The sequence below is a fragment of the Leptonotus elevatus genome, chromosome 1 (assembly GCF_054856555.1).
Source record: "Leptonotus elevatus isolate MCC_2025b chromosome 1, RoL_Lele_1.0, whole genome shotgun sequence".
NCBI classification, from domain to species: domain Eukaryota; kingdom Metazoa; phylum Chordata; class Actinopteri; order Syngnathiformes; family Syngnathidae; genus Leptonotus; species Leptonotus elevatus.
In genome coordinates, this window is record NC_141239.1 from 21,532,300 (window position 1) to 21,553,904 (window position 21,605).

Genomic DNA, 21,605 nt, shown 5'->3' on the forward strand with positions numbered 1-21,605 from the left:
AATGTCCAAAATGTCAAACTAGTCTTATAAAATCGGATATTTTTGCCGCCAAGTACTGATATTGTGTGTATTGTGCTCTTTAGTGGCAGAAGAAGACCCTATCTCTACAGGAAACGAGCCATCCACCGAGGTCGACCTGCCTTCCCCGATGAGGCAGACGGCATGATGGCAGCCGCGGATGAGCAGCCTCTCAACAGCTCCAACGCCTTCGTTAACCGCCGTGAGAGGCGGAGAAAAGTCAATATGTCCGTGTGGGAGCAGCGGGCCAATCAGTTGCGCAAACGCCGCCAGATTGCTAGCAAGGAGGAGCTATTCAATAGCCCCGCCGAAGACACCATCGAAACCCCCAGTACCCACCAGGTGCCCGCATTGTCAGCAGAAGCCAGCCCAGCCCACCTGCCCGAGTCCCCCATGTCAGTAGGGATGCCCTTACCCGAACCGCCGATGTCCATTACTATCCCCATACCTGAACCCCCGGTGGCCGAGCCTTTGGTCAACCTCTCTGAGGAGAAAACGGGTGGCAATAACCACCGAACTACGGGCGGGGGTCGGCACAGGATGGCCCGCAAGTTCAGACCAGGTCAGGGACCAGAGGAAGGGGCCAGACACAGACGTCACCGTCACCGAGAGGCTCGCGCTGAAGCCAAGAGTCTGGACTGCACGCAGACACCACATAATGCGCTGCTGGTCAAGCGCTCACACAGTCAAGAGAGGAAGATACTAGATGAGAGGGAGGAACATGAGGAGAAAGCCGAGGCAGAAGGCCAGGTCCAGGATGATTCTGGAATGTGTATCATCAACCCGTATGCAGACGTTGGAGAAGATGGAAGGTAGACTGTCCGAAAACGGTTACCTTTAAACTGTCTTATTACTGGGGTGGGACTCCCTTGAACTTCTACTTCATTAAAAAAAAAAACTGTATTTCATTAGGAAGGCTTGGGAAGACACCTTTAGTCCAATGGGAAGAAACTTGGGAGGATAGTTGTAATCCCTTGGAAAGATATTATTAGTCTTCCCTTGAGATGATACCTGGACTCCTTTGGGAAGATACCTTTATTTACTTGGTAAGATACCTGTACTCTCTGGGGAGGATCACTGTACTCCCATGGGGAACACACCCATAGTCCCTTGGACAGAAACTGTACCTCCTTGGGAAGATACCTGTACTCCCTCTTTAAAATACCTGTACTTCCTTTGGAATTGTGTACTCCTTTGGGAGGATACCTGCATTCTCTTGGGAAGATACCTTTACTCCCCTGTGAAGATACCTTAACTCCCTTGGGAAAATATCTATACTCCCATGGGGAAGACACCCACAGTCCCTTGGTAAAAACTACTTCCAGGGGGAAATACCTGTGCTGTATGTACTACCTTGGGAAGATACCTGTACTCCCTCTGTAAAATCCCTGTACTTCCTTAGGAACCTTGTATTCCTCTGGGAAGATGCCTTTACTCCCCTGGGAGGATACCTATACTCCTATGGGGAAGACACCCACAGTCTCTTGGAAAGAACTACTTCCAGGGGAAAATAGTCCTGTACTGTACTACCTTGGGAAGATACTTGTACTCCCTCTGTAATATCCCTGTACTTCCTTAGAACCTTGTACTCCTTTGGGAAGATACCCGCATTCCCTTAAAAAGATACTGGGAATATACCTTTTCTTCCTTGGGAAGTAACCTATGCTCCATTGAGAAGAAACATTTGCTCCCTTGGGAAAATACCTATACTCCCATGGGCAAGGGAAAATGTCTGTATCCTGTGAAGATACCTGTACTCCCTCTGTAAAATACTTGAACTTCCTTAGGAATCTTGTACTCCTTTTCCCATGGGAAATAACCAATGCTCCCTTGGGAAGTAACCGTTGCTCCCTTGGGAAGTAACCGTTGCTCCCTTGGGGAAAATACCTTCCTACTCCCTCAAGAAGACCCCTGTACTTACAGTACGTAGGAAAACACCTGTACTCCCATTGGAACTTGGAAAGACACCTGCACTTTCTTGGAAAGCTACTTGCACTCCTTTGGGAAGCAACCTGTACCTCCTTGAGAAGCTACCTGCACTCCATTAGGAAGATACTACCTCTTCTCTCTTGAGAATATACTTTTATTTCCTTGAGAAGACATACAGTATCTTCTGTATTCCCTTGAGGAATGGATTTGTTATTTCTTGGGAACATAATTGCACTCCCTTGGGAAGATAATCGTGTTTCCTTAGGATTTTTTTTCTCACGTGGTACCTTTTTAGTCCAGGAAAGGGTTACAGTTAAATTTACCCTTTGGGGACATACCTGTATTCCCTTGGGAAGATGCTTCTACTCTTTTAGCAAAATTTCCTTTTTATATCTATTTCTGTCAGTGTCGGGTTTTCAAAATAGGTATTTTGATCATATCTTTACATCCCTGTTTTTATCTCCTGCCTCAGGATGTCTGACATTCCTGAGCCTCCTCAGTGCGAGCGACTTCTGGATTGTCCAACCATCCCAGTGGAAACTGCTCTGGAGGCCACGGAGTACACCGTGTGCACCCTTGTAGGCGAGAAACGCGCAGGTTCCCTCCACCGCAACAAGTCTAGTGCTGAAGGATGTGTGGCCATCGAGATGTCCGCACAGCCGCTGCTGGAGTTAACGCCCATGACAGGTAGTCCCATACGTTCACAGCCAGACACAGAGACCCTTGTCGCACCAATTCTGATTAAAACTTTCTAACTTGTAGTGAACAGTAAAGAGCTGGAAGCCTACCATTCTGAACAGAGAGACATAGAGGAAGATACAGAGGAAGAAGAACCTCCTATTCCTCCCAAAACTGTTGCTCCGGGCAGCATGTTCCTCTTCAAGGCCTCAAACCCGTAAGATCCGACTACTTTCTAAAATGAATCACAACATTTTTGTTTGTTTTTAACCAATATTTGATCTACAGGATCAGAAAGATCTGCCACTACATTGTCAATATTCAGTACTTTGAGATGAGCATCCTCCTTGTGATCGTGGCGAGCAGCATTGCGCTTGCCGCTGAGGATCCCGTGTGCACCAGTTCGGAAAGAAACAAGGTGCATTTATTGCTGTTAAAAACACCATATAAAATAAAAACTAAGGAACTTTACCCTTTCATAATAACAAACAAAGCATTCGCCCCCATGCTTTACTAGATACAACATAGTGTATGGATGAAATTGGTTGTATAAAAGAACATCTTTCTGCTTTTTAAATCAGGTCCTCCGTTATTTTGATTATGTCTTCACCGGTGTGTTCACCTTTGAAATGATCATCAAGGTAGGCGCACGACAACATCATTCACTGCTGTGAATACGTGACTGTGGCGTGACTCAAATGGTGTGTGTCTATTGAAGATGATCGACCAAGGTCTCATCTTGCACGATGGCTCCTACTTCCGAGACATGTGGAACATCCTGGACTTCATCGTGGTGGTGGGGGCGCTCATTGCCTTCGCTCTGACGTGAGTCACCGTATAAGCACCTATCTGCCAGTGACTAACACGCTGACTCACTGCCAGTCATCGGTGACCATGCGCTGTGGTTATATATCACTTTTTACTGCATTGTGCCTCAATGACACAGGAAAGGAAGCGATATTTCTGTTTAATTGTATTGTGCCACGACTTGAGAGTAATTATTTCTGTTTGTCTCTCAGTGTAACAACTAACCTTTTTGAACTGTTTTGCCTTTTGTTGTTAATTTTTCTGTTGTGACTTTATAGCTGTGACTCTTCCAGCTCACAGTGTCTCTCTCCTTATGCCTCCGCCCTCTTTTTCTCTGTTGTTCCTGTGGATTTTGTCTCTGTGGGGGAACCCAGGAATGTGATGGGGTAAACATTTAATTGTCACACTAAAACTTCACCGTCATGTTCCTTGATATGCCTTATTTTATTGTTTAAATTAGTGCACTTCCAGTTGGTGTTTTTTTTAATTTTATTTGTTGTCTCTGGAGAGCTAGACTCACACAGACATATGCTCCATTCAAGGAAGGTAGGAATTCGGACATACCCCACTTGGAATCTCCCAGTTCTGACCTCAAAGCGCTCGAAGCAAATGTAAACAACAAACATGGATAATTCCAATAAATTATTTGTTTTTCTGGTTAACACAGTCAGTTGAAATCACGTTGGGTTGTGTAAAGTTAATTTTGTCAAATAACAAAATTAATGTTATAATAAATAAATAAATAAATGTTTATAATCGTGTAAATTGTTTGGCCATTCACGCCTTTGTCGAGTAACGTCAGATTTAAACCGGTCGCGGCGGTCGGCGAAGTCAGGATCCTTTTGTTTTTCCCGACTTCACAACTCGGATTTCCAATTTCAAAGGGGCGTTCCCACGCATGCTTCCTGGTATGAAGTCGGAAAAGTCAGACTTTCCACTTTCCTCGAATGCAGCAATGCATACCGGCCACTTTATTAGTTACATCTGCATAATCCAAAGTGTGGTATACCCCTTTTTTTTTCTTATTTATTTATTTTTATTTTAATCCATTTTTAAGATGTGAGAGTCATGCAGTGGTTTTGCACTAGTGGATGCAGCTATTTGCCTATTATTGTTTTTGTTTTTTACCAATTTTTTGTTTGTCATATTTCCCTTCAAATTATGGATTGGTTTATTTTATTTTATTTTATTAATTAAGTAAGCCAATTGTAACATGTGACATGCAGGATTTTAGTGAATCTAGCGCATTTGAATATTTTGACCTAATTTGTATGTATAGACACTCCAAATGGTCACTCACACTAAAATGTAATTATCTTTAAAAATGTGTATGTTTTTTCCAGAATTTTTGTTATGTTGTTGTGATGCACTCTTTGACAACTGCCCAAGCTTGACCCTAAACGTCACATTTCAACATTTTAAACAGAAACAACAAAGGTCGAGACATCAAGACCATCAAGTCCCTGCGTGTTCTGAGAGTCCTGCGGCCTCTCAAGACCATCAAGAGGCTTCCCAAACTCAAAGTAAACTTCACCACACACTCGCTCTTTCAAAATATATAGTACGCCACCTTGATCAAGCATTTTGTTTCCCCCTTCTTTCTTTTTGTAGGCCGTGTTTGACTGCGTGGTGACATCCCTGAAAAATGTCTTCAATATCCTCATTGTGTACCAGCTCTTTATGTTCATCTTTGCCGTCATCGCCGTGCAGCTTTTCAAGGGCAAGTTCTTCTACTGCACCGACAGCTCCATGAACACAGAGAAGGAGTGCCAGTAAGTGCTCGTTATAAAACACCACCACTAATAACTAAGGGTGTCAAAATTAGTGTGTTCATTTTGAGTTAATTTAAAGTTCCTTTAACGCCATTTTTTTTAACATGCGATTAATGACCGCCCCAAGTAAGGGGCATAAAGCCTGTACTGGGGAAATTCTAGTCGTAACGCAGCAGACATGCCCACGTCAAAAAATAACAGTAATACATTTTATTATAATGCATATATTTTTTGGGACTGGGGTCAATTTAAAAAATGTGCAGAACTTCACAAGTTACTTTATGTTAAAGATTAGATTTTTTAACAGTACTGTACATCTTTTTCATTTTAACTCAATTTTATGAATTATTATAAAATTACTGTATTAATTACTAAAACATGCAGCCATATTTCTATTAGTTTAACTTGTTTATGTTTACAAGAGTATGAAAAAAATGTATTGTAGATTTTATTGTACATTTAGAACAGATATACAATTTGGGATTAATCGTGAGTTAACTACTGAAGTCATGCAATTAATTACGATTAAAAATTGTAATCGCCTGACACCCCTACTAAAAACCACTGATCTGAATAAATGACTGGATAGCCGATAGGCCGAGACTTTTGAAGCCGCGAGTCCGCCATACTGCTCCCCCCAAGAAACATTTCTCGGCATTCAATCCTATATATTTACAGTATCGAAACTGGAGAACATTTGAGACAGTACTTAGTAGAAACAACATGATTTATTATGTTTTAAATGTGTTAAACATAAACAAGAGGACTTCAGACATTTTACAACTTGTCTTGAATCTTTTTCTTTTCCTTTCGGCTTTTCTCTTCAGGGGTCGCCACAGCGAATCAGTTGCCTCCATCTAACCCTGTCCTCTGCATCCTCTGCTTGCCTTAAATACATGTATGAATTATATGCTTAATGAAGTTTACAAGAGGAAACAATTTTTTTTTAAATAAACAATTATAACTGTAATTCAACAAAAGATGCCTCTGCCAAATCTAATAACGCGGTCTAAGGAACTGAGCAATAGAAAAAGGGGGTCTTCAAAGCAGCACATGCCGTCCACTTGTTTTTTTTCGTTATTTTTAGTTGTTAAAAAATAGTGACCACCCTGCAACAGACCCCCCACTCCCGCCCCCGGTCCTATACTAACTGCCTAGGAGTATACCATATACTGTAGTTTATATACAGTAGTCTGCTCGCAAGATGGGAGGAGCAAGATGGCCGCCCAGGTCGCTTCAACGGCTTGCACGGGCGTGTATGGGCTATCGGCTAACCAATCATATATTCAGATCAGTCCTAAGAACCAATAGCATCCATGTTTTGTTTATATATCTTCTAGTGCACATGATGACGTTTTTGTAGTATAGCATAACAAACATAGATAGTTAACGCGACGCTCGTGTCGAATGAAGGAGAAAATCATTGCCAATGCGATTTGGTATTAGTCTTGAGATTGTTTTGATATGCTGTGATGTAATAAAGATTGATGATCCAGCTCTTGTATTGGATCTCCTGTGATGTGTGCACCTCAGAGGCTACTACATTGACTACACCAGAGACAAGAAGGAAGTGAAGAGGAGAGAGTGGAAGAGACACGAGTTCCACTACGACAACGTCTGCTGGGCCCTCCTCACTCTCTTCACCGTCTCAACCGGCGAGGGATGGCCCCAGTCTGTGATTTTCTAGTACACTACCTATTCAAATGAACAGCAAAAAAGCTAAGTTGTAAAGTTGTCTCACCGACAGGGTGCTGCAGCACTCCACCGACGTGACCGAGGAGAGCATGGGGCCGAGTCGAGGGAACCGCATGGAGATGTCTGTTTTCTACGTGGTGTACTTTGTGGTCTTTCCCTTCTTCTTCGTCAACATCTTTGTGGCTCTGATCATCATCACCTTCCAGGAGCAGGGTGACAAGATGATTCAGGAGTGCAGTCTGGAGAAGAATGAGGTGCGGCCCTGTCACACCACTGCACATACAAGTTCAGATTTTTTTTAAATGTAGAACTGTCCAAATCCTCTGATTTCAGCATATCAACTGTGACTGATTTCTGTAGTCCTTCATAAGAAAAGAAAAGATTCTTAAAAATTAGGGGCGTCGGGCAATTAAAAGTTTTTAGTGTAATTAATCGAATGACTTCACTAGTTAACGCACGATTAATCACAAAGGTTATATCTGTTCTAAATGTACAATGAAGAAAATCTAGGTTTTCATACTCTTGTTAACAAAAGTGGAGAAACATTTTTAAACTAATAGAAATAGTTCAAATGGATTTTTGATGTCTATAGCCCTCACTGGTAGTGAAAGAGTTCATATCAATATCAAAAGGCGGCCATTTTGCCACTTGCTGAAGACTGAAGATTACTCAGGGCTCAGGTAACGACCATTCACAGCTCACCTGTCTTCTGAAGCTAAGCTGTGATTGGTTGTTAACTAGGATATGAGCAACTGTGATGTAATCTTCAGTCAACAATAGTGTTAATTTTATTTGCCATTTTTTTATTTAGTCTCAGTTTTAGTCCAGTTTCAATCACGCTTGTTAGTTTTTATCATAGTCAGTCAACCTCATCCCGTTTTTATTTAGTCAACTTTTAGTCGACTATAAATCTAGCATTTTAGTTTTTTACCCCCTTCAGACCCGCAAATGGTCCCAGTGGACATGACATATTTGCATGTCTAAACCAATAAAACGCATACTTTGGATGATGTCAACACTTCTTGTTCATGATTGGATATTAAGTAAACAATCACATGATGTTCATATTAAAAATGTTACATATAAGCTTGGTAAATTTACAAAACATTACAGAAATATTATCCTGGCGTTCACTATAACAAACACATGAGATAACCCCAATTTTTTCCCCCATGTTGTTCTTATGTGGGAAAAGAGTCAAAATCAGCAACAAAAATAAATCAATTTTGCCCAACAGAAAAAACTCTGGTCTGAAGGGATTACTTTAGTCCAAGAAAGCATAATTTTATTCGTCTAGTTTTAGTCAACAAAAACTGTCAACGTTTTAGTTTTTTTTGTCAGCAGATAATGTTGAACATTTTGAATCTAAAACTATTTCACATCAAATTTTCTCTTATATTTCTGATGAAAAACAACACGCACAATTGCAGTGGCTCCATGCTACGAGCTAGTAAATTAGCCAGCATTAGTTAGCGGTCGGATTAACATTATTGTCGGAACGTTATAGCCGTTGGATTAATGATACATTATAACTATAATTTACTTTTTTTTTTTTTTTACCTTTCACTGTGAATCCATGTGTTTGTGGATGTTGCACTCGCTAGCTGCAGATTTGAAAGGGGTGTGTCACTGTGTGTCACATGACAGTGTCACAGTGACAGATTAGCAGAGACAAGATTTTACTAAATCATATAATTTTTCATCTCGTCTTTCTTGATGAACTAAAATGTCCATAATTGAGTCCAGTTTTTATAAAGTGAAGTGCATTTTCGTCTCTTCTTCATTAGTCGACGAAAATGCATACTGATTTAGCCCCAATTATTGTTTATTAATGTGAGTTTTAGTCTAGTCTCCTTTTCGTCCGGTGAAAAATGTGTGTTGACAAAAGTTTTATTTAGCTGTCGTTAACGAAATTAAAACTAGTCGACAGCAAGTGGCAAAATGGCCGCCCCCTGAGATGGATAAAAACAGCTGGATTTTGCTTCATAACTCATAATCCACAAATGTAATATTAATCAGAATGTCATGTGTAGACGAGTGAGGTCACATATAACATATTATTGTCAAGAAAGGATTACGGTTAACTTCCCCTTTAAGGCTTTTTAGCGTGACTTACTTTTCTGTTTCTTCCAGAGGGCCTGCATTGACTTTACCATCAGTGCCAAACCCATGACGCGCTACATGCCGCAGAACAGGCAAACCTTCCAGTACAAGTTGTGGCACTTTGTGGCGTCGCCCTCTTTTGAGTACACTGTGCTCGTGATGATCGCCCTTAACACAGTGGTCCTCATGATGAAGGTAAACATTACACAGGACTTTACTCAAATAGAGGATGGGGATGTCTAGTCACTCAAGTTCCAGTAGAAATATTCAAGATGTAGAACATCACTTTGTTCAAGTAAGGGCATTTATTTGTACAAATGTATTTTTATAAATAAGGTGCACATGCACAATAATATTTTTGTTAAAATAGGATAGTAGTAATCACGTAATGTTGTGTTGTTACTCTCATGACATAAATTCTAATTGTACAAATGGTTCAGAATGGATGAACGAAGATTAAAACATCACCTTTGTGTTAATTTTACAATGACATTTGCCATGATGAACATTTACCAATAATTTGTCTTCATCATCTATTGTCTGTTTCTTCAGTACCACTCGGCCCCCACAGCCTATGACACAGTCCTGAAGCACCTCAACACAGCGTTCACCGTCCTCTTCTCCCTGGAGTGCATACTCAAGATCATGGCGTTTGGTTTTGTGGTGAGGGAAGACATGCTTAGGAACCGAAATGTAAAGCAGTAACATGTAATAGTGCCGTGTCTTTATTTCCCGCAGAATTATTTCAGAGACACCTGGAATATTTTTGACTTCATCACAGTTCTTGGCAGCATCACTGAGATTGTTGTGGATTTGCAGGTGAAGCCAAAACACTCCAAATATGTTATTTTATTGCAAAGGCAGAATTTATACCAACAGCTCCTATGTGCTCGTTTTTTCCGGTCCAGTCGATGAACACCATTAACATGAGCTTCTTGAAGCTCTTCCGAGCAGCCCGCTTGATCAAGCTGCTGAGGCAGGGTTACACCATTCGCATTCTTCTCTGGACCTTCGTACAGTCTTTCAAGGTCAGAAATCTTTACCTCGCCCAAGAAGTTCATTTATTTTTGTCAGTTTACATGTTTTACTTCTTCAGTCTTGATTTTTTTTTTTTTTGCGGGCCATTGACAGTGGAGTGGTTCCCATAATTGACTTCCATTGCAGAAGTTTGAGTTGGTGTGGGTGGTCATGAGCCAGTTCTAAAAACTTCTACCAACATTGTTTCATTACTTGACTTTGAGATAAATATATATTATTAAGCTTTCCTAAATTAAGAAAATTTCTACTTAACATTTAGTCTCTAGAATGTCAGGGAGGACGTGGTTGGTTGAGGGATTGCGGTCCCAAATGCAAGACAATAAGGCAGCGGAACAGGAACCAAGTGCAATACAAGTGCTTTAATGAACCACAGGGAAAAAGGTGCGGACAAACATGACTTGACGTGACTGGACTGGTCACCATGACTGGATAGGATGTGACTGGACTGGTCGCCATGTCTGGAATGAGCGTGACGTGACGGGATCTGATTTGCCTTGACTTAATTTTGCTGTGGAGTGGCTACGACTTGGCTGTGGCTACGACTTGGCTGTGGCTAGGGCTGGGCTGCAACGAGGACGACTTGGCTGTGACGAAGACCACTTGGCTGTGACGAGGACCACTTGGCTGTGACGAGAACGACTTGGCTGTCACAATGGCTTACTTGGCTGTCACAATGGCTTACTTGGCTGTCACAATGGCTTACTTGGCTGCGACGAGGACCACTTGGCTGTGACGAGGACCACTTGGCTGCGACGAGGACCACTTGGCTGCGACGAGGACCACTTGGCTGCGACGAAGACCACTTAGCTGCGACAATGGCTTACTTGGCTGCGACAATGGCTTACTTGGTTGCGACAATTGCTTACTTGGCTGCGACAAGGACCACTTGGCTGCGACGAAGACCACATTGGCTGCGACAATGGCTTACTTGGCTGCGACGAGGACCACTTGGCTGCGACAATGGCTTACTTGGCTGCGACAATGGCTTACTTGGCTGCGACAATGGCTTACTTGGTTGTGACGAGGAAGACTTGGCGGTGACAATGGCTTACTTGGCTGTGACGGGGACCACTTGGCTGCGACGAGGACCACTTGGCTGCGACGAGAACGACTTGGCTGTGACGAGAACGACTTGGTCGTGACGAGAACGACTTGGCTGTGACGAGGACGACTTGGCTGTGACAATGGCTTACTTGGCCTTGACAATGGCTTACTTGGCTGTGACGAGGACCACTTGGCTGCGACGAGGACCAAACACCCATAACAAACATAGACCCAACCCCCACAGCACCGAAACATGACATAATGAATTTCTCCGCCCTGTCTATCGCATAGTGACAGTCTACTTGTTAGCTAACAGCCAATCAGAGTGAGCAATTGCCACCAACCGACACAATTTTTTGCATACTGCAGTTGTTGACCCATTCATCCAAGTCGTATCAATGACACTCTAAAAATCTAAAACCTAAATAAATAAAAATCCTTTAATTCTTCACAATTCTCTCGTTGCTTGTCGCAATTGTTTCCAATAGGCACTTCCTTACGTCTGCCTGCTGATCGCCATGCTTTTCTTCATATACGCCATCATCGGAATGCAGGTAAGGTCTCCAGCTTGCTCTCTGTAGTGCAACCTTTAAAGTGGAACAAATTGTCAGGAAAAAAAGCTGTGCTTTGTTTTCTGAGAGAACAGAACTTGTGCTGATGAAGAAATTGAGTAGCTACTCGGTAGCCTACACTATGACCATTCCTTTTTATTGAAGATCAGTTACGAACACAAAATAAATTTTACCATGCAGATGCTAACTTCCATAGCATGTAGCTTAACATATAATGGCTAACAACCGAAGAAGCTTGTCAATAAAAAAGTAATTTTACTTGTTTTTGTCATACAGTGGTAAACTTGCTAAATTTTAAGATGCAACTGAAAACTCCATAAAAACGTGAATGCATTAATAAACGTTTTATTACACAACAAATTAATTTACACGATTTCCTATGGGATTTTTTTTTTAAATAGAATAACTTGGAAGTCAACAAGTATTTTGCAGCAGATTGTGTTCTCTTTGGAGGTTCCACTGTATTCTGATGTTACTGGTGATGTAATATTGATATCGTGTCTTTCCAGGTGTTTGGCAACATCAAGCTGAATGACGAGAGCCACATCAACCAGCACAACAACTTTAAGACCTTTTTTGGCGCTCTCATGCTGCTTTTCAGGTGGGCTTCACGCAGCGTCAGCTCGTCTTGATGTTGACTGCGTTGCTTCATGTCATGCAAATGAGCCACTCGCTGTCGTTTAAACCATCAGGAGTGCAACGGGGGAGTCCTGGCAGGAGATCATGCTTTCCTGTCTGTCGGGTCAGGAGTGCGAGCCCGACCCCTCCATCGCACCCTTCACCTTATCTCCGGATCACGAGGGAGGCTGCGGCACTGATTTCGCTTACTGTTATTTTGTCTCCTTCATCTTCTTCAGCTCCTTTCTGGTCAGAAGACAAACTATACAAAGATGATGATGTTGTTATTCAGTTTTAATATAATTTGTTTCTTGTAGATGTTAAATCTCTTTGTGGCTGTCATTATGGATAACTTTGAGTACCTGACGCGAGACTCATCAATCCTCGGACCGCATCACCTGGATGAGTTTGTCAGAATCTGGGGAGAGTATGATCGTCTGGCATGGTGAGATCAAGTTATTGCATCCAGTGTAGTGGGAATTTTATTGTTTTAGGGATTGGCAAGTACTGATATCAGTTATCGGTATCCAGACTCTTTTCAAGGTATCGATACTCGTAATGGCGGCCGATGCCAGTATTGCAAGCCCTCTTGTGGCTGTTTTATGATCAGGAACTAGAAATTAGAAAAATAGAGAATTGCTATTAATTTCATGCAATTTTAAGGAAAAATATATATTATAGGGTATATACAGTAAGTATTTCTTTAAATGTATCTGCAATTATTGTTTATTTTTTTGGTTTTTATTTTATTTTATGTATCAAAAGCACTAGACGGACACACAATCCAATAAGAGTTAATACTATTAATACATAATGTGTAATAATAAAATAAAATTGAGGACATTATTGTAGCTTCTTTAATCAAAGTTTATTTACTTATTGACATTGTTATTATTATTATTATTTTAAAATGTTTACTAATTATAATATGCATGTTTTAATGTTCAAAATGAGTTAAAATTCAGATTTCTCAGCTAGACAACGACCTACACAAGTGCCATATATTACACATTCATTTGATTTAAATCTTTGACATTATAAATTAATAAATTATAACTCGAATCTTTGAAATTATAAATTAAATTATAAACAATTAATGTAATAATAATAATGTGTGTGTATATATAATTATTTAATTAATAATAATAATATTTATTATTATTATTATTATTATAAAATTATTTTTGACTTGGTGGCGGCTGGGGCTGGGTTGGGGTGGATGGGGGGCGGGGGGTGCGGGGGTTGGGGGCCGGTGGGGTGCCTGGCGGGCCTGCAGTGCCCCGTCCTGCTGCGTTGGGTCGGGGGCGCGGGCCGTGTTGGGGTGGGGGGGCGCTCCTGCTCCTGGGTTTGCTCTCCGGCCGGTGGCCCTGGCGGGGCCCGGGGGTCGTCCTTTGGCGCTGCCGCGGCCTGGGGGGCCCTGAGGTGTTGCGCTTGCTCTGTCCTGGCAGGGGTCGACGGCTCCCCTCTTTGGTGGAGGTTTTCATGCGTGCCGGATCCGCCACGCCGGCATCTGCCGAGGCTCGGACGCGGTCTGCTTCCTCCTCGGGTCGTTGAATCGGTGGAGGCTGGTGTCTGTGGATCTCGCTCGGCTTCGTCTGTCCTTCCTTCCTTCCCTCGGTCTCTCCTTCGGTCTCTTGAGGTCTCCCTGATTTTTTATTTTTATTTTTTGGATTTGTTGTAGTTTGGATGTTTCTTGAGTTGGGGAGGAGTTCTGGTGGGTGGCCCGGTGGGTGGTGTCTGGTCGGTGCTGGATTTCACCTTCCTTGGTTTTTTTTGGTCCCCTCGGGTCTCCTGACGGCGGTGTTCGGTTTGGGTGAACAGTATGGGATTTTTTCTAGTGGGTTTTTGGTGAGCTGGCGGGTGCACGCACGCACGCACGCACGCACGCACATGCACGTGCTCACCCACATACAAAAAAAATTAATATATATATATATATATATATGTATGTGTATATATATATATATATATATATATATATATTTAAAATAATAATAATAATAAATAAATAAAGAGCAATGATGATGACATTTCCGAATGAACAATACTGAGCTCTTTAAAAAGAAAGAAAAAGAAAAAATAATAATAATAATAATAATTTGTCAGTTGTTCTATCTTTCTCCAACAGAGGGCAGCAAGGCCATTCTACAGTCACGTGTGTGACATTTTCACAACAATTGTCCTGTTCTTCCAGGCTTCAAGCTTGGGCAATAATTGAGACCTTGTACATTATAGGGTATTTATTGTGTGTGAACATTTTTAACTACTTATCTTAGCTCTGTAAACATATATAAGACACAATAAATAAACCTGGAAGAGCAACAGAATTGTTACGACAATGTGACACACACATGTGACAGGAGAATGGCCCAGCAGATGACTGAAAATAAACTTCTCTCTTATTTCGTTTTTCCGTTCTCCTTCTTGCTGATCACACTATAAAGTGGACGCATCCACTACACCGCCATGTATGAGATGTTAACACACATGTCTCCTCCACTGGGCCTGGGCAAAAAATGCCCTGCCAAGATTGCCTATAAGGTAACAAGAGCAAACTCCTAAAAAGAGAATGTGAAGGGTTTTAAGAAACAAAATCTAAAAAGCCCCGCCCTTTTATGGTCACACAGAGGCTGGTGTTGATGAACATGCCGGTGGACGAGGACATGTCGGTGCACTTCACCTCCACGCTCATGTCGCTCATACGTACGGCGTTGGACATCAAAATAGCCCGAGGTGAGGATCAGATGAGGATATAAGCCACATTCCTTTTGTTTACGCTGTACAATCTCTCCTGCTAAGATAACACCTTGCGTGTGTCACAGGTGGCGAGGACCGCATCGCCTTGGATGCGGAACTTCAAAAGGAGATCAGCATCATCTGGCCCTACCTGCCGCAGAAGAACTTGGACCTCCTGGTGCCCATCAACAAAGGTGGGTGGGGGGGGGGGGTCTCCGTGGTGACGGTAAAGCTGCCAGCCATGTTAGCATTAGCGATAGCATTGACATGAGTCGAGTTTGCAGACACGGACATGACGGTTGGGAAGATTTACGCCTCCATGATGATCATGGACTACTTCAAGCAGAACAAGGCTAAGAAGCTGCGGCAACAGCTTGAGGCTCAGGTCGGGCCAACCAGATCGTGGTTTTTACAACTTTATTTCAAAATCAAATCGAAATAAAATCTTACTTTCTGTGTCTGTGTTTCTAAATCAGAAGAGCAACCTGATCTTCAAGCGTCTGGACGCGTCCACCCTCCCTGAAGACATTCTCTCCAATACGCAGCCTCTGCCCATGATGGCCCACAGCGCTGGATCCGCCCTGTCAGTTTATTTCTACTTGCATGCATGCATGCATCTTTTTGTGTGTTTACATGATTTGCTATGTGTCCGATCCCTACACAGGACACGTGGGGGTTTTGTGGCTTTGAGTCCTATTTCACCACAGGAGCTGTTTTTGCAGTCCATGAGCTCCGACACGAATGCCGGTCAGCAGCAGAACCTGGTAAACAAAGAGCATCTATTCGTACACGTTACGACTGTAATATTTTTCATTTACACTTCAGTGGAGCCTCCAAAGTTGAGCGATTTGGATTTGATGCCGATTGTTCTGGAAAAAAATATGTCCTGATAGTCAAACAAAATGTCATCATCATGAAAATATTGTGTGACTTCAACCCTGCGAACATCTTAGGTACGACAGCGTATTAGGGTCACGTATAAATATTTTTTTAGAGGGTGGTAATATTCCGAGAAAAAACTCACAAATTTGTAAATTTATAAAGTGGCAAATTTGCGAGAAAAAAATTACAAATTTACGAGAAATAAAATCACAATTTTGAGACATTATAAAGTGGCAAGTTTGCAAGAAAAACCTCACAAATTTACGAGAAAATAACTTGCAAATTTGCGCGGAAAAAACTCAGAAAATTGCGATAAATACACGTAGCGTGCTCGTTTGTGCCAATACTTTTTGGTCGGGTTTTCTAATGAAGAGATAGTAATTGCTTGAGCAGAGATTAACCATATCATATTAAACATTCTTACTTTGAAGCGTTGGGTACTGCCAATGACGAACACGCCTCGCTTTGCAAAGGTCCACACCCTGAGGATCAAGCATTTAAGTTAATTTGTTAAAATATATATTTACCGTACTTGTGCATTTATGCTTCCAGAATTATTATATACACATTCATACATTTTGGTGTTTTTTTTTTCTTTTTTCAAGTAGCTAAGTTGATATGTTGAATCTGCTGTTCTCAGTCATTCAGGTTCAAAGAAAGGCAGCCACGCCCCTTTTTGCCAAAAATTTCCAAATTCGCCGTAGATTCCAATCTTCTGCTCCAATTGACCTAAAACTTGAAATTTAGTGATGTGCCATTACTATCAACAACATGTAAATCTGCTTGTTTTTAAACCCACTGGATGATTTGGCATGAAGCGACCCAAACGTCCTTAGGCCACGCCGAGACTCTAGTGCTCTACATTTAACCCCTAGTCCAATGGACCCCGGGCTGTTTTTTTTTATATATATATCTTTCTTCTTATTTGAGATATCAAGTCCATATTTTATGTAATCCTCACCCAACACATGGGTGGCTTGAAATTAAATTTAGGATAGTGGTTTCTCGTTTAAATATAGAAAACCCTTTGGATTTTGAACCAATTTTCAAGATCGATTTTTTTAAACTATAATTGACCTAGGAATGCCCTAAAAATGTGTCTTGGAATACTATGCAAACACTCTAAAGCTGCTCTTCGCTAGCCTGGAAATCCAGATTCACTCGCGGCTTTGCCGAAGAGTGAGTCTGGTCAACCGTGCTATCAGTCGCATTTCTGAGGCGGGGCAAACCGTTGAACCATTTGAAGTCGGCTGTGACCACTCCCGCCATGCCACTACCAGATTTACCCCAATCACAAAAACAGACTAATGATGTGTCCAAACTCCAAATATGTCATTTTTTAATGGTAGAACTTAATTGACTAAAGAAATCTAATGTGATTTATTAATGACTTTTATTTGCATTTTAATCGTATAAAACATTTACGTACCATAGGCAATTTATTTTATTTTTTTACATACAAATATTGGTATTCTGGAACTGGCTGTGTTGTACTTTGGAGGTTCCACTGTACCTGGGCAAACAAACAGGGACACTTTTGTTTTATAATTTTGTAGAAATTCTTCCCAGATGAGTGGAAGATGTCCATATTTTTCTGCCATTGTTACTTCCAATGTGTCCTAAATCTTTTGTCCATATAGTTTCCATTACAGAATTACTTATCACTGGTTGCATTCATTTCAAACGACTTTCTTACGCCATAGCAGGACATACTGTAGCTTAACTCATTCACCGCCATTGATGGCTATAGATGTCAAAAATTCATTTGAACTATTTCTATTAGTTTCACCTTTTTTTGAAAACCGAGAAAAAAGTTCTCTACTGGGGAAATTCTAGTCGCAACGCAGCAGACATGCCCACGTCAAAATATAGCAGTAATAAATGTTATTATAATGCATATATTTTTGGAGACTGGGGTCAATTTTTTAAAATGTGCAGAATTTCACAAGTTACTTCATGTTAAAAAAAATTTAACAGTACCGTACATCTTTTTCATTTTAAGTCAATTTTATGAATTATTATAAAATGACTGTATTAATTACTAAAACATGCAGCGATATTTCTATTAGTTTAACTTGTTTATGTTTACAAGAGTATGAAAAAAAAATTGGGGGACATTTTATTGTACATTTACAACAGATATAAAATTTGTGATTAATCTTGAGTTAACTAGTGAAGTCGTGTGATTAATTACAATTACAAAATGTAATCGCATAATGCCCTTAATAAAAAAGAAACGTCAATAGTTAACTCACAATTAATCACAAATTTTATATCTGTTGTAAATGTACAATAAAAAAAATCTAGGTTTTCATACTCTTGTTAACAAAAGTGGGGGGGGGGTGAAACTAATAGAAATAGTTCAAATGAATTTTTGGCGTTTATAGCCGTCAATGGCAGTGAATGGGTTCATGTGGTTTTCTACTAGGAGAAAAGACAGCCTGTTGTTAGTGCTCTTTTGTTCTGTGTCTCCAAACTGTCCGGTTTTAGTGACGAGAAGCGCCTGTCGGCCCTGTAGACAGATGTTCTGTTGTGTGTGTGTGTGTGTGGCTCTCAAGATGTGAACATGCATGACCACATGTCCCCTCAAGCTCAAATATTGATCCCATCTTTCCCTGTAACACGTCACTCTTGCTGTCGTTAATTCGTCTGTTGCCGAACCGGACTTTGGTGCCGGTGATAGTGGCTCGACATGATCGAGGCGGTCCTCCTCCTCTGTCTCTGCTCACCCAGGTGGGCGAGTGCCGTTGGGGGATTCCGCTAGGGAGGGGCCTGTGCGTGCGGGCCTCCTCCATGCCGCGCCTGGCTGTAGAGTTGCAGGTACATACTTCCTGCATGATACAGTCTCCTGTGTGGGCGCAGCCTGGACGTTAGCCAGCGACTGCATATGGGCGATGAGTCTTTTTCGTCCTCATGGGCCATCACCAAGAAGTGCAGCTTCTTGGGTTTGATGCTTTGGAAATCTGGTGACGGGTAAACGGACAGAAACATGGCTGCTTTCTTCCAGTTGGGAAGAGGCTGCACGGAATGCTTTTGGAATTCCTAATATCTTCGAGGTCTGAAAATGTCCTGAATTTTGAATAGTTTGCTTTGTGATGAAGGAGGGAAAACATTTTCCTGCTTTGTTTGCTGGCTGATGATTAGATTTAGTCTGTTACAGTCTACTTTCAAATAATCACTTGTCCTATTTCTATATTTCAGTAAATATGTTCTAATAATGTATCACTGCCGTAAAATTACTTCAATTCAACATTTGAAAAGGTACATGAACCCGGAGGCTCAGCCTTTCTTACTGAAGCATGCAGATGAAAGCGTCTAACTTTAATGATCCGTACGTAATGTGGGCGTTTTTCATGTTTCTTTGTTTTTGTTTTTACAGCCAGAGGCTGCCGGCGGATCGTTGAAGCGTTCCGCCTCCACCGCGTCGGACCAACAAGTCAACGGTGTTTGGCAGGAAGAGAAAAGTCCCGAGCGTTTTTATCGACCCCGTCACAAGAGCTACAAGGCTGCAGGTTTGTCAGCAAGTCACGTTTCCTACATCGATGCCACGTTGTTGAAAACAATGGCTCCTCGGTTTGTGAAGGAGTTTCTTTCCTATCGAATTGTTGCATGTCAGACCATCATGAAACGAGGATACTCTGTAGTTATCAAGCTAGGGTTTGATTTTTAACCCTGGTTAGGGCTTTTTTTACATTTCTGCTTGAAACCAAGGTTAAGGTTTCAAACTTCGTTCATTTTAATATTTATTTTCAAATCAATTCCACACTGTTCAACAATGTGATAACAAGAAAAACAAAATAATATTTAATATATTGTCAATTTTATGGATCTGGAACATAATATCGTTACAGATTAATTTTTTTAATTCTTTACATGCAAACAACAGTCAGCAGGGGGCGACACGGCCTCACTTGCCTACCTCTACCATACGTCCCTGTCCTGATCTACGAGTTTTGTTCCTACAGCAGCGACGTATCCCAATTTTGTCGGGATGTACAGTCATTTTATACCTAACTGACGCTAATGCAGTCGTAAGGTCATAAATACAGTAAATATTTAAAGGAAAAGCACTTCTGCGTCATAAATATAAAACAATTAAATGGGAAAAAAGAGTAAGTCAGCAGTAACCGAGCATAGCAAAAAAAAAAACCAGCATATTCTTTGAGCCATTAAAGTCAAAGTCAATCCTAAAAAAATTCTTAACAGTATGTTCTATGCAGCTCCACTAGTCTAAATACAATTAATCTGCTTAATATTATAGTAGTAGAATAGGAGTTAAGCAGCAAAATCCAGCAGTTTTTATTAATATCAGAAGGTGGTCATTTTGCCACTTGCTGTTAAGTGAAAATGACATCACAGTTGCTCAGGTCTCAGGTAACAACCAATCACATCGCAGCTTCAGAAAACAGGTGAGCTGTGATTGGTCATTGCCTGAGCACTGAGCAACTGTGATGTCATCTTCAATCGGCAGCAAGTGGCAAAATGGCCGCCCCCTGAGATGGATAAAAACGGCTTAAGTTTAAGTTTGACTTAATATTTATATTGCATCGTCAACCAGAGCAAGCCATTTTCAACATATCACATTGGTCAATAATTTGAAAAAATTACCAATAGTACCAATTTGTGAAAAAATACTGAATTGACCAATATGAGGTTTAAGCCTTTGCCAGTAATATGTTTGAACTGTCATAAACCAAAGACCCACTGTCATCATCATCATCATTATCTGTCTGGCCAGTGTCTCGGTCCGAGCGGGACCGAGGTCGATCCAAGGAGCGTTGCCACCTTCTCTCTCCAGATGTGTCCCGCTGCAACTCGGAGGAGCGCAGCTTGCAACCGTCACGCTCCTCAAGTGTTGAGAGGACACGCCCCCGAGACAAGCAGGTATATATCAATTGGCAGATCTTGTTGATCACATTTGCATTCGTGATAGCATGCTCTCTGGACATGAGTACTGGGACAGCTAGCCATTACAGAATTCTTAATTGTGGCAATTAACTTTATCCCCCAACAACTACAGCATGCATACATGTAGGACAAAAATTATAACTTATTTAACGTTTAAGATTTTACATGAAATAACGTCTATACAATGTTCCCTCACTTTTCGCGGGTGATACGTTCCACGCCCACCTGTGATAGGTGAATTTCACAAAGTAACGCTAACACTGTCACCTTGATTAACTCTTCGGACTTGCATAAACAAGTCTTGTTGTGTGTGTGTGTGTGTGTGTGTGTGTGTGTGTGTGTGTGTGTGTGTGTGTGTGTGTGTACTTGTACATATGACATTGTGAGGACCAAAATACATCTTTAACCAACAGATTGAGGACATTTTTGTGAAGTGAGGACATTTTGGCCGGTCCTCACAACTCAAGACCTCTTTTTAAGGGTCAAGACTTGGTTTCAGAGTTTAGGTTTGAATTGGGTTACGGTTGAGGTTAGGGTAAGGAATGGGGGTAGGCAATCATTTTTGATGGTTGGGGTTAGGTGAAGGGACTAGGAAATGCATTATGTCTATGGATGTCCTCACAATTATATAAGTACACGTGTGTCTGTGTGTTTTGCTGGGCCCCACAAGTTTAAACCTCTTTTTGAGGGTCAAGACTTGGTTTTAAAGTTTAGGTTTGAATTGGGTTATGGTTGAGGTTAGGGTAAGGAATAGGGGCAATCATTTTTTAGAGTTGGGGTTAGGGGAAGGGGCGAGGAAATGCAT

The 21,605-nt window shown here is 41.4% G+C and overlaps 1 protein-coding gene across 5 annotated transcripts in view; it reads left to right on the plus strand.

The window, feature by feature from the left end:
* Positions 1-21,605, plus strand: part of LOC147181223 (voltage-dependent R-type calcium channel subunit alpha-1E-like) — a 63,324-nt gene that overhangs the window by 37,791 nt on the left and 3,928 nt on the right. For 2 of the 5 annotated variants that reach the window (XM_086083837.1, XM_086083846.1), the window contains 28 exons: positions 84-830; positions 2,420-2,634; positions 2,710-2,842; positions 2,914-3,043; positions 3,207-3,266; positions 3,344-3,450; positions 3,711-3,818; positions 4,859-4,955; positions 5,044-5,204; positions 6,738-6,875; positions 6,952-7,153; positions 9,033-9,197; positions 9,555-9,665; positions 9,741-9,821; positions 9,911-10,030; positions 11,573-11,638; positions 12,166-12,257; positions 12,349-12,523; positions 12,592-12,719; positions 14,719-14,815; positions 14,902-15,007; positions 15,097-15,204; positions 15,295-15,395; positions 15,487-15,593; positions 15,675-15,774; positions 18,626-18,712; positions 19,272-19,404; positions 20,631-20,776. In XM_086083837.1, the coding sequence (XP_085939963.1) occupies positions 84-830; positions 2,420-2,634; positions 2,710-2,842; positions 2,914-3,043; positions 3,207-3,266; positions 3,344-3,450; positions 3,711-3,818; positions 4,859-4,955; positions 5,044-5,204; positions 6,738-6,875; positions 6,952-7,153; positions 9,033-9,197; positions 9,555-9,665; positions 9,741-9,821; positions 9,911-10,030; positions 11,573-11,638; positions 12,166-12,257; positions 12,349-12,523; positions 12,592-12,719; positions 14,719-14,815; positions 14,902-15,007; positions 15,097-15,204; positions 15,295-15,395; positions 15,487-15,593; positions 15,675-15,774; positions 18,626-18,712; positions 19,272-19,404; positions 20,631-20,776 (4,021 nt within the window). The remainder of the gene's footprint in view (positions 1-83; positions 831-2,419; positions 2,635-2,709; positions 2,843-2,913; positions 3,044-3,206; positions 3,267-3,343; positions 3,451-3,710; positions 3,819-4,858; positions 4,956-5,043; positions 5,205-6,737; positions 6,876-6,951; positions 7,154-9,032; positions 9,198-9,554; positions 9,666-9,740; positions 9,822-9,910; positions 10,031-11,572; positions 11,639-12,165; positions 12,258-12,348; positions 12,524-12,591; positions 12,720-14,718; positions 14,816-14,901; positions 15,008-15,096; positions 15,205-15,294; positions 15,396-15,486; positions 15,594-15,674; positions 15,775-18,625; positions 18,713-19,271; positions 19,405-20,630; positions 20,777-21,605) is intronic. The other 3 variants (XM_086083855.1, XM_086083862.1, XM_086083870.1) reach the window with 3 other exon arrangements.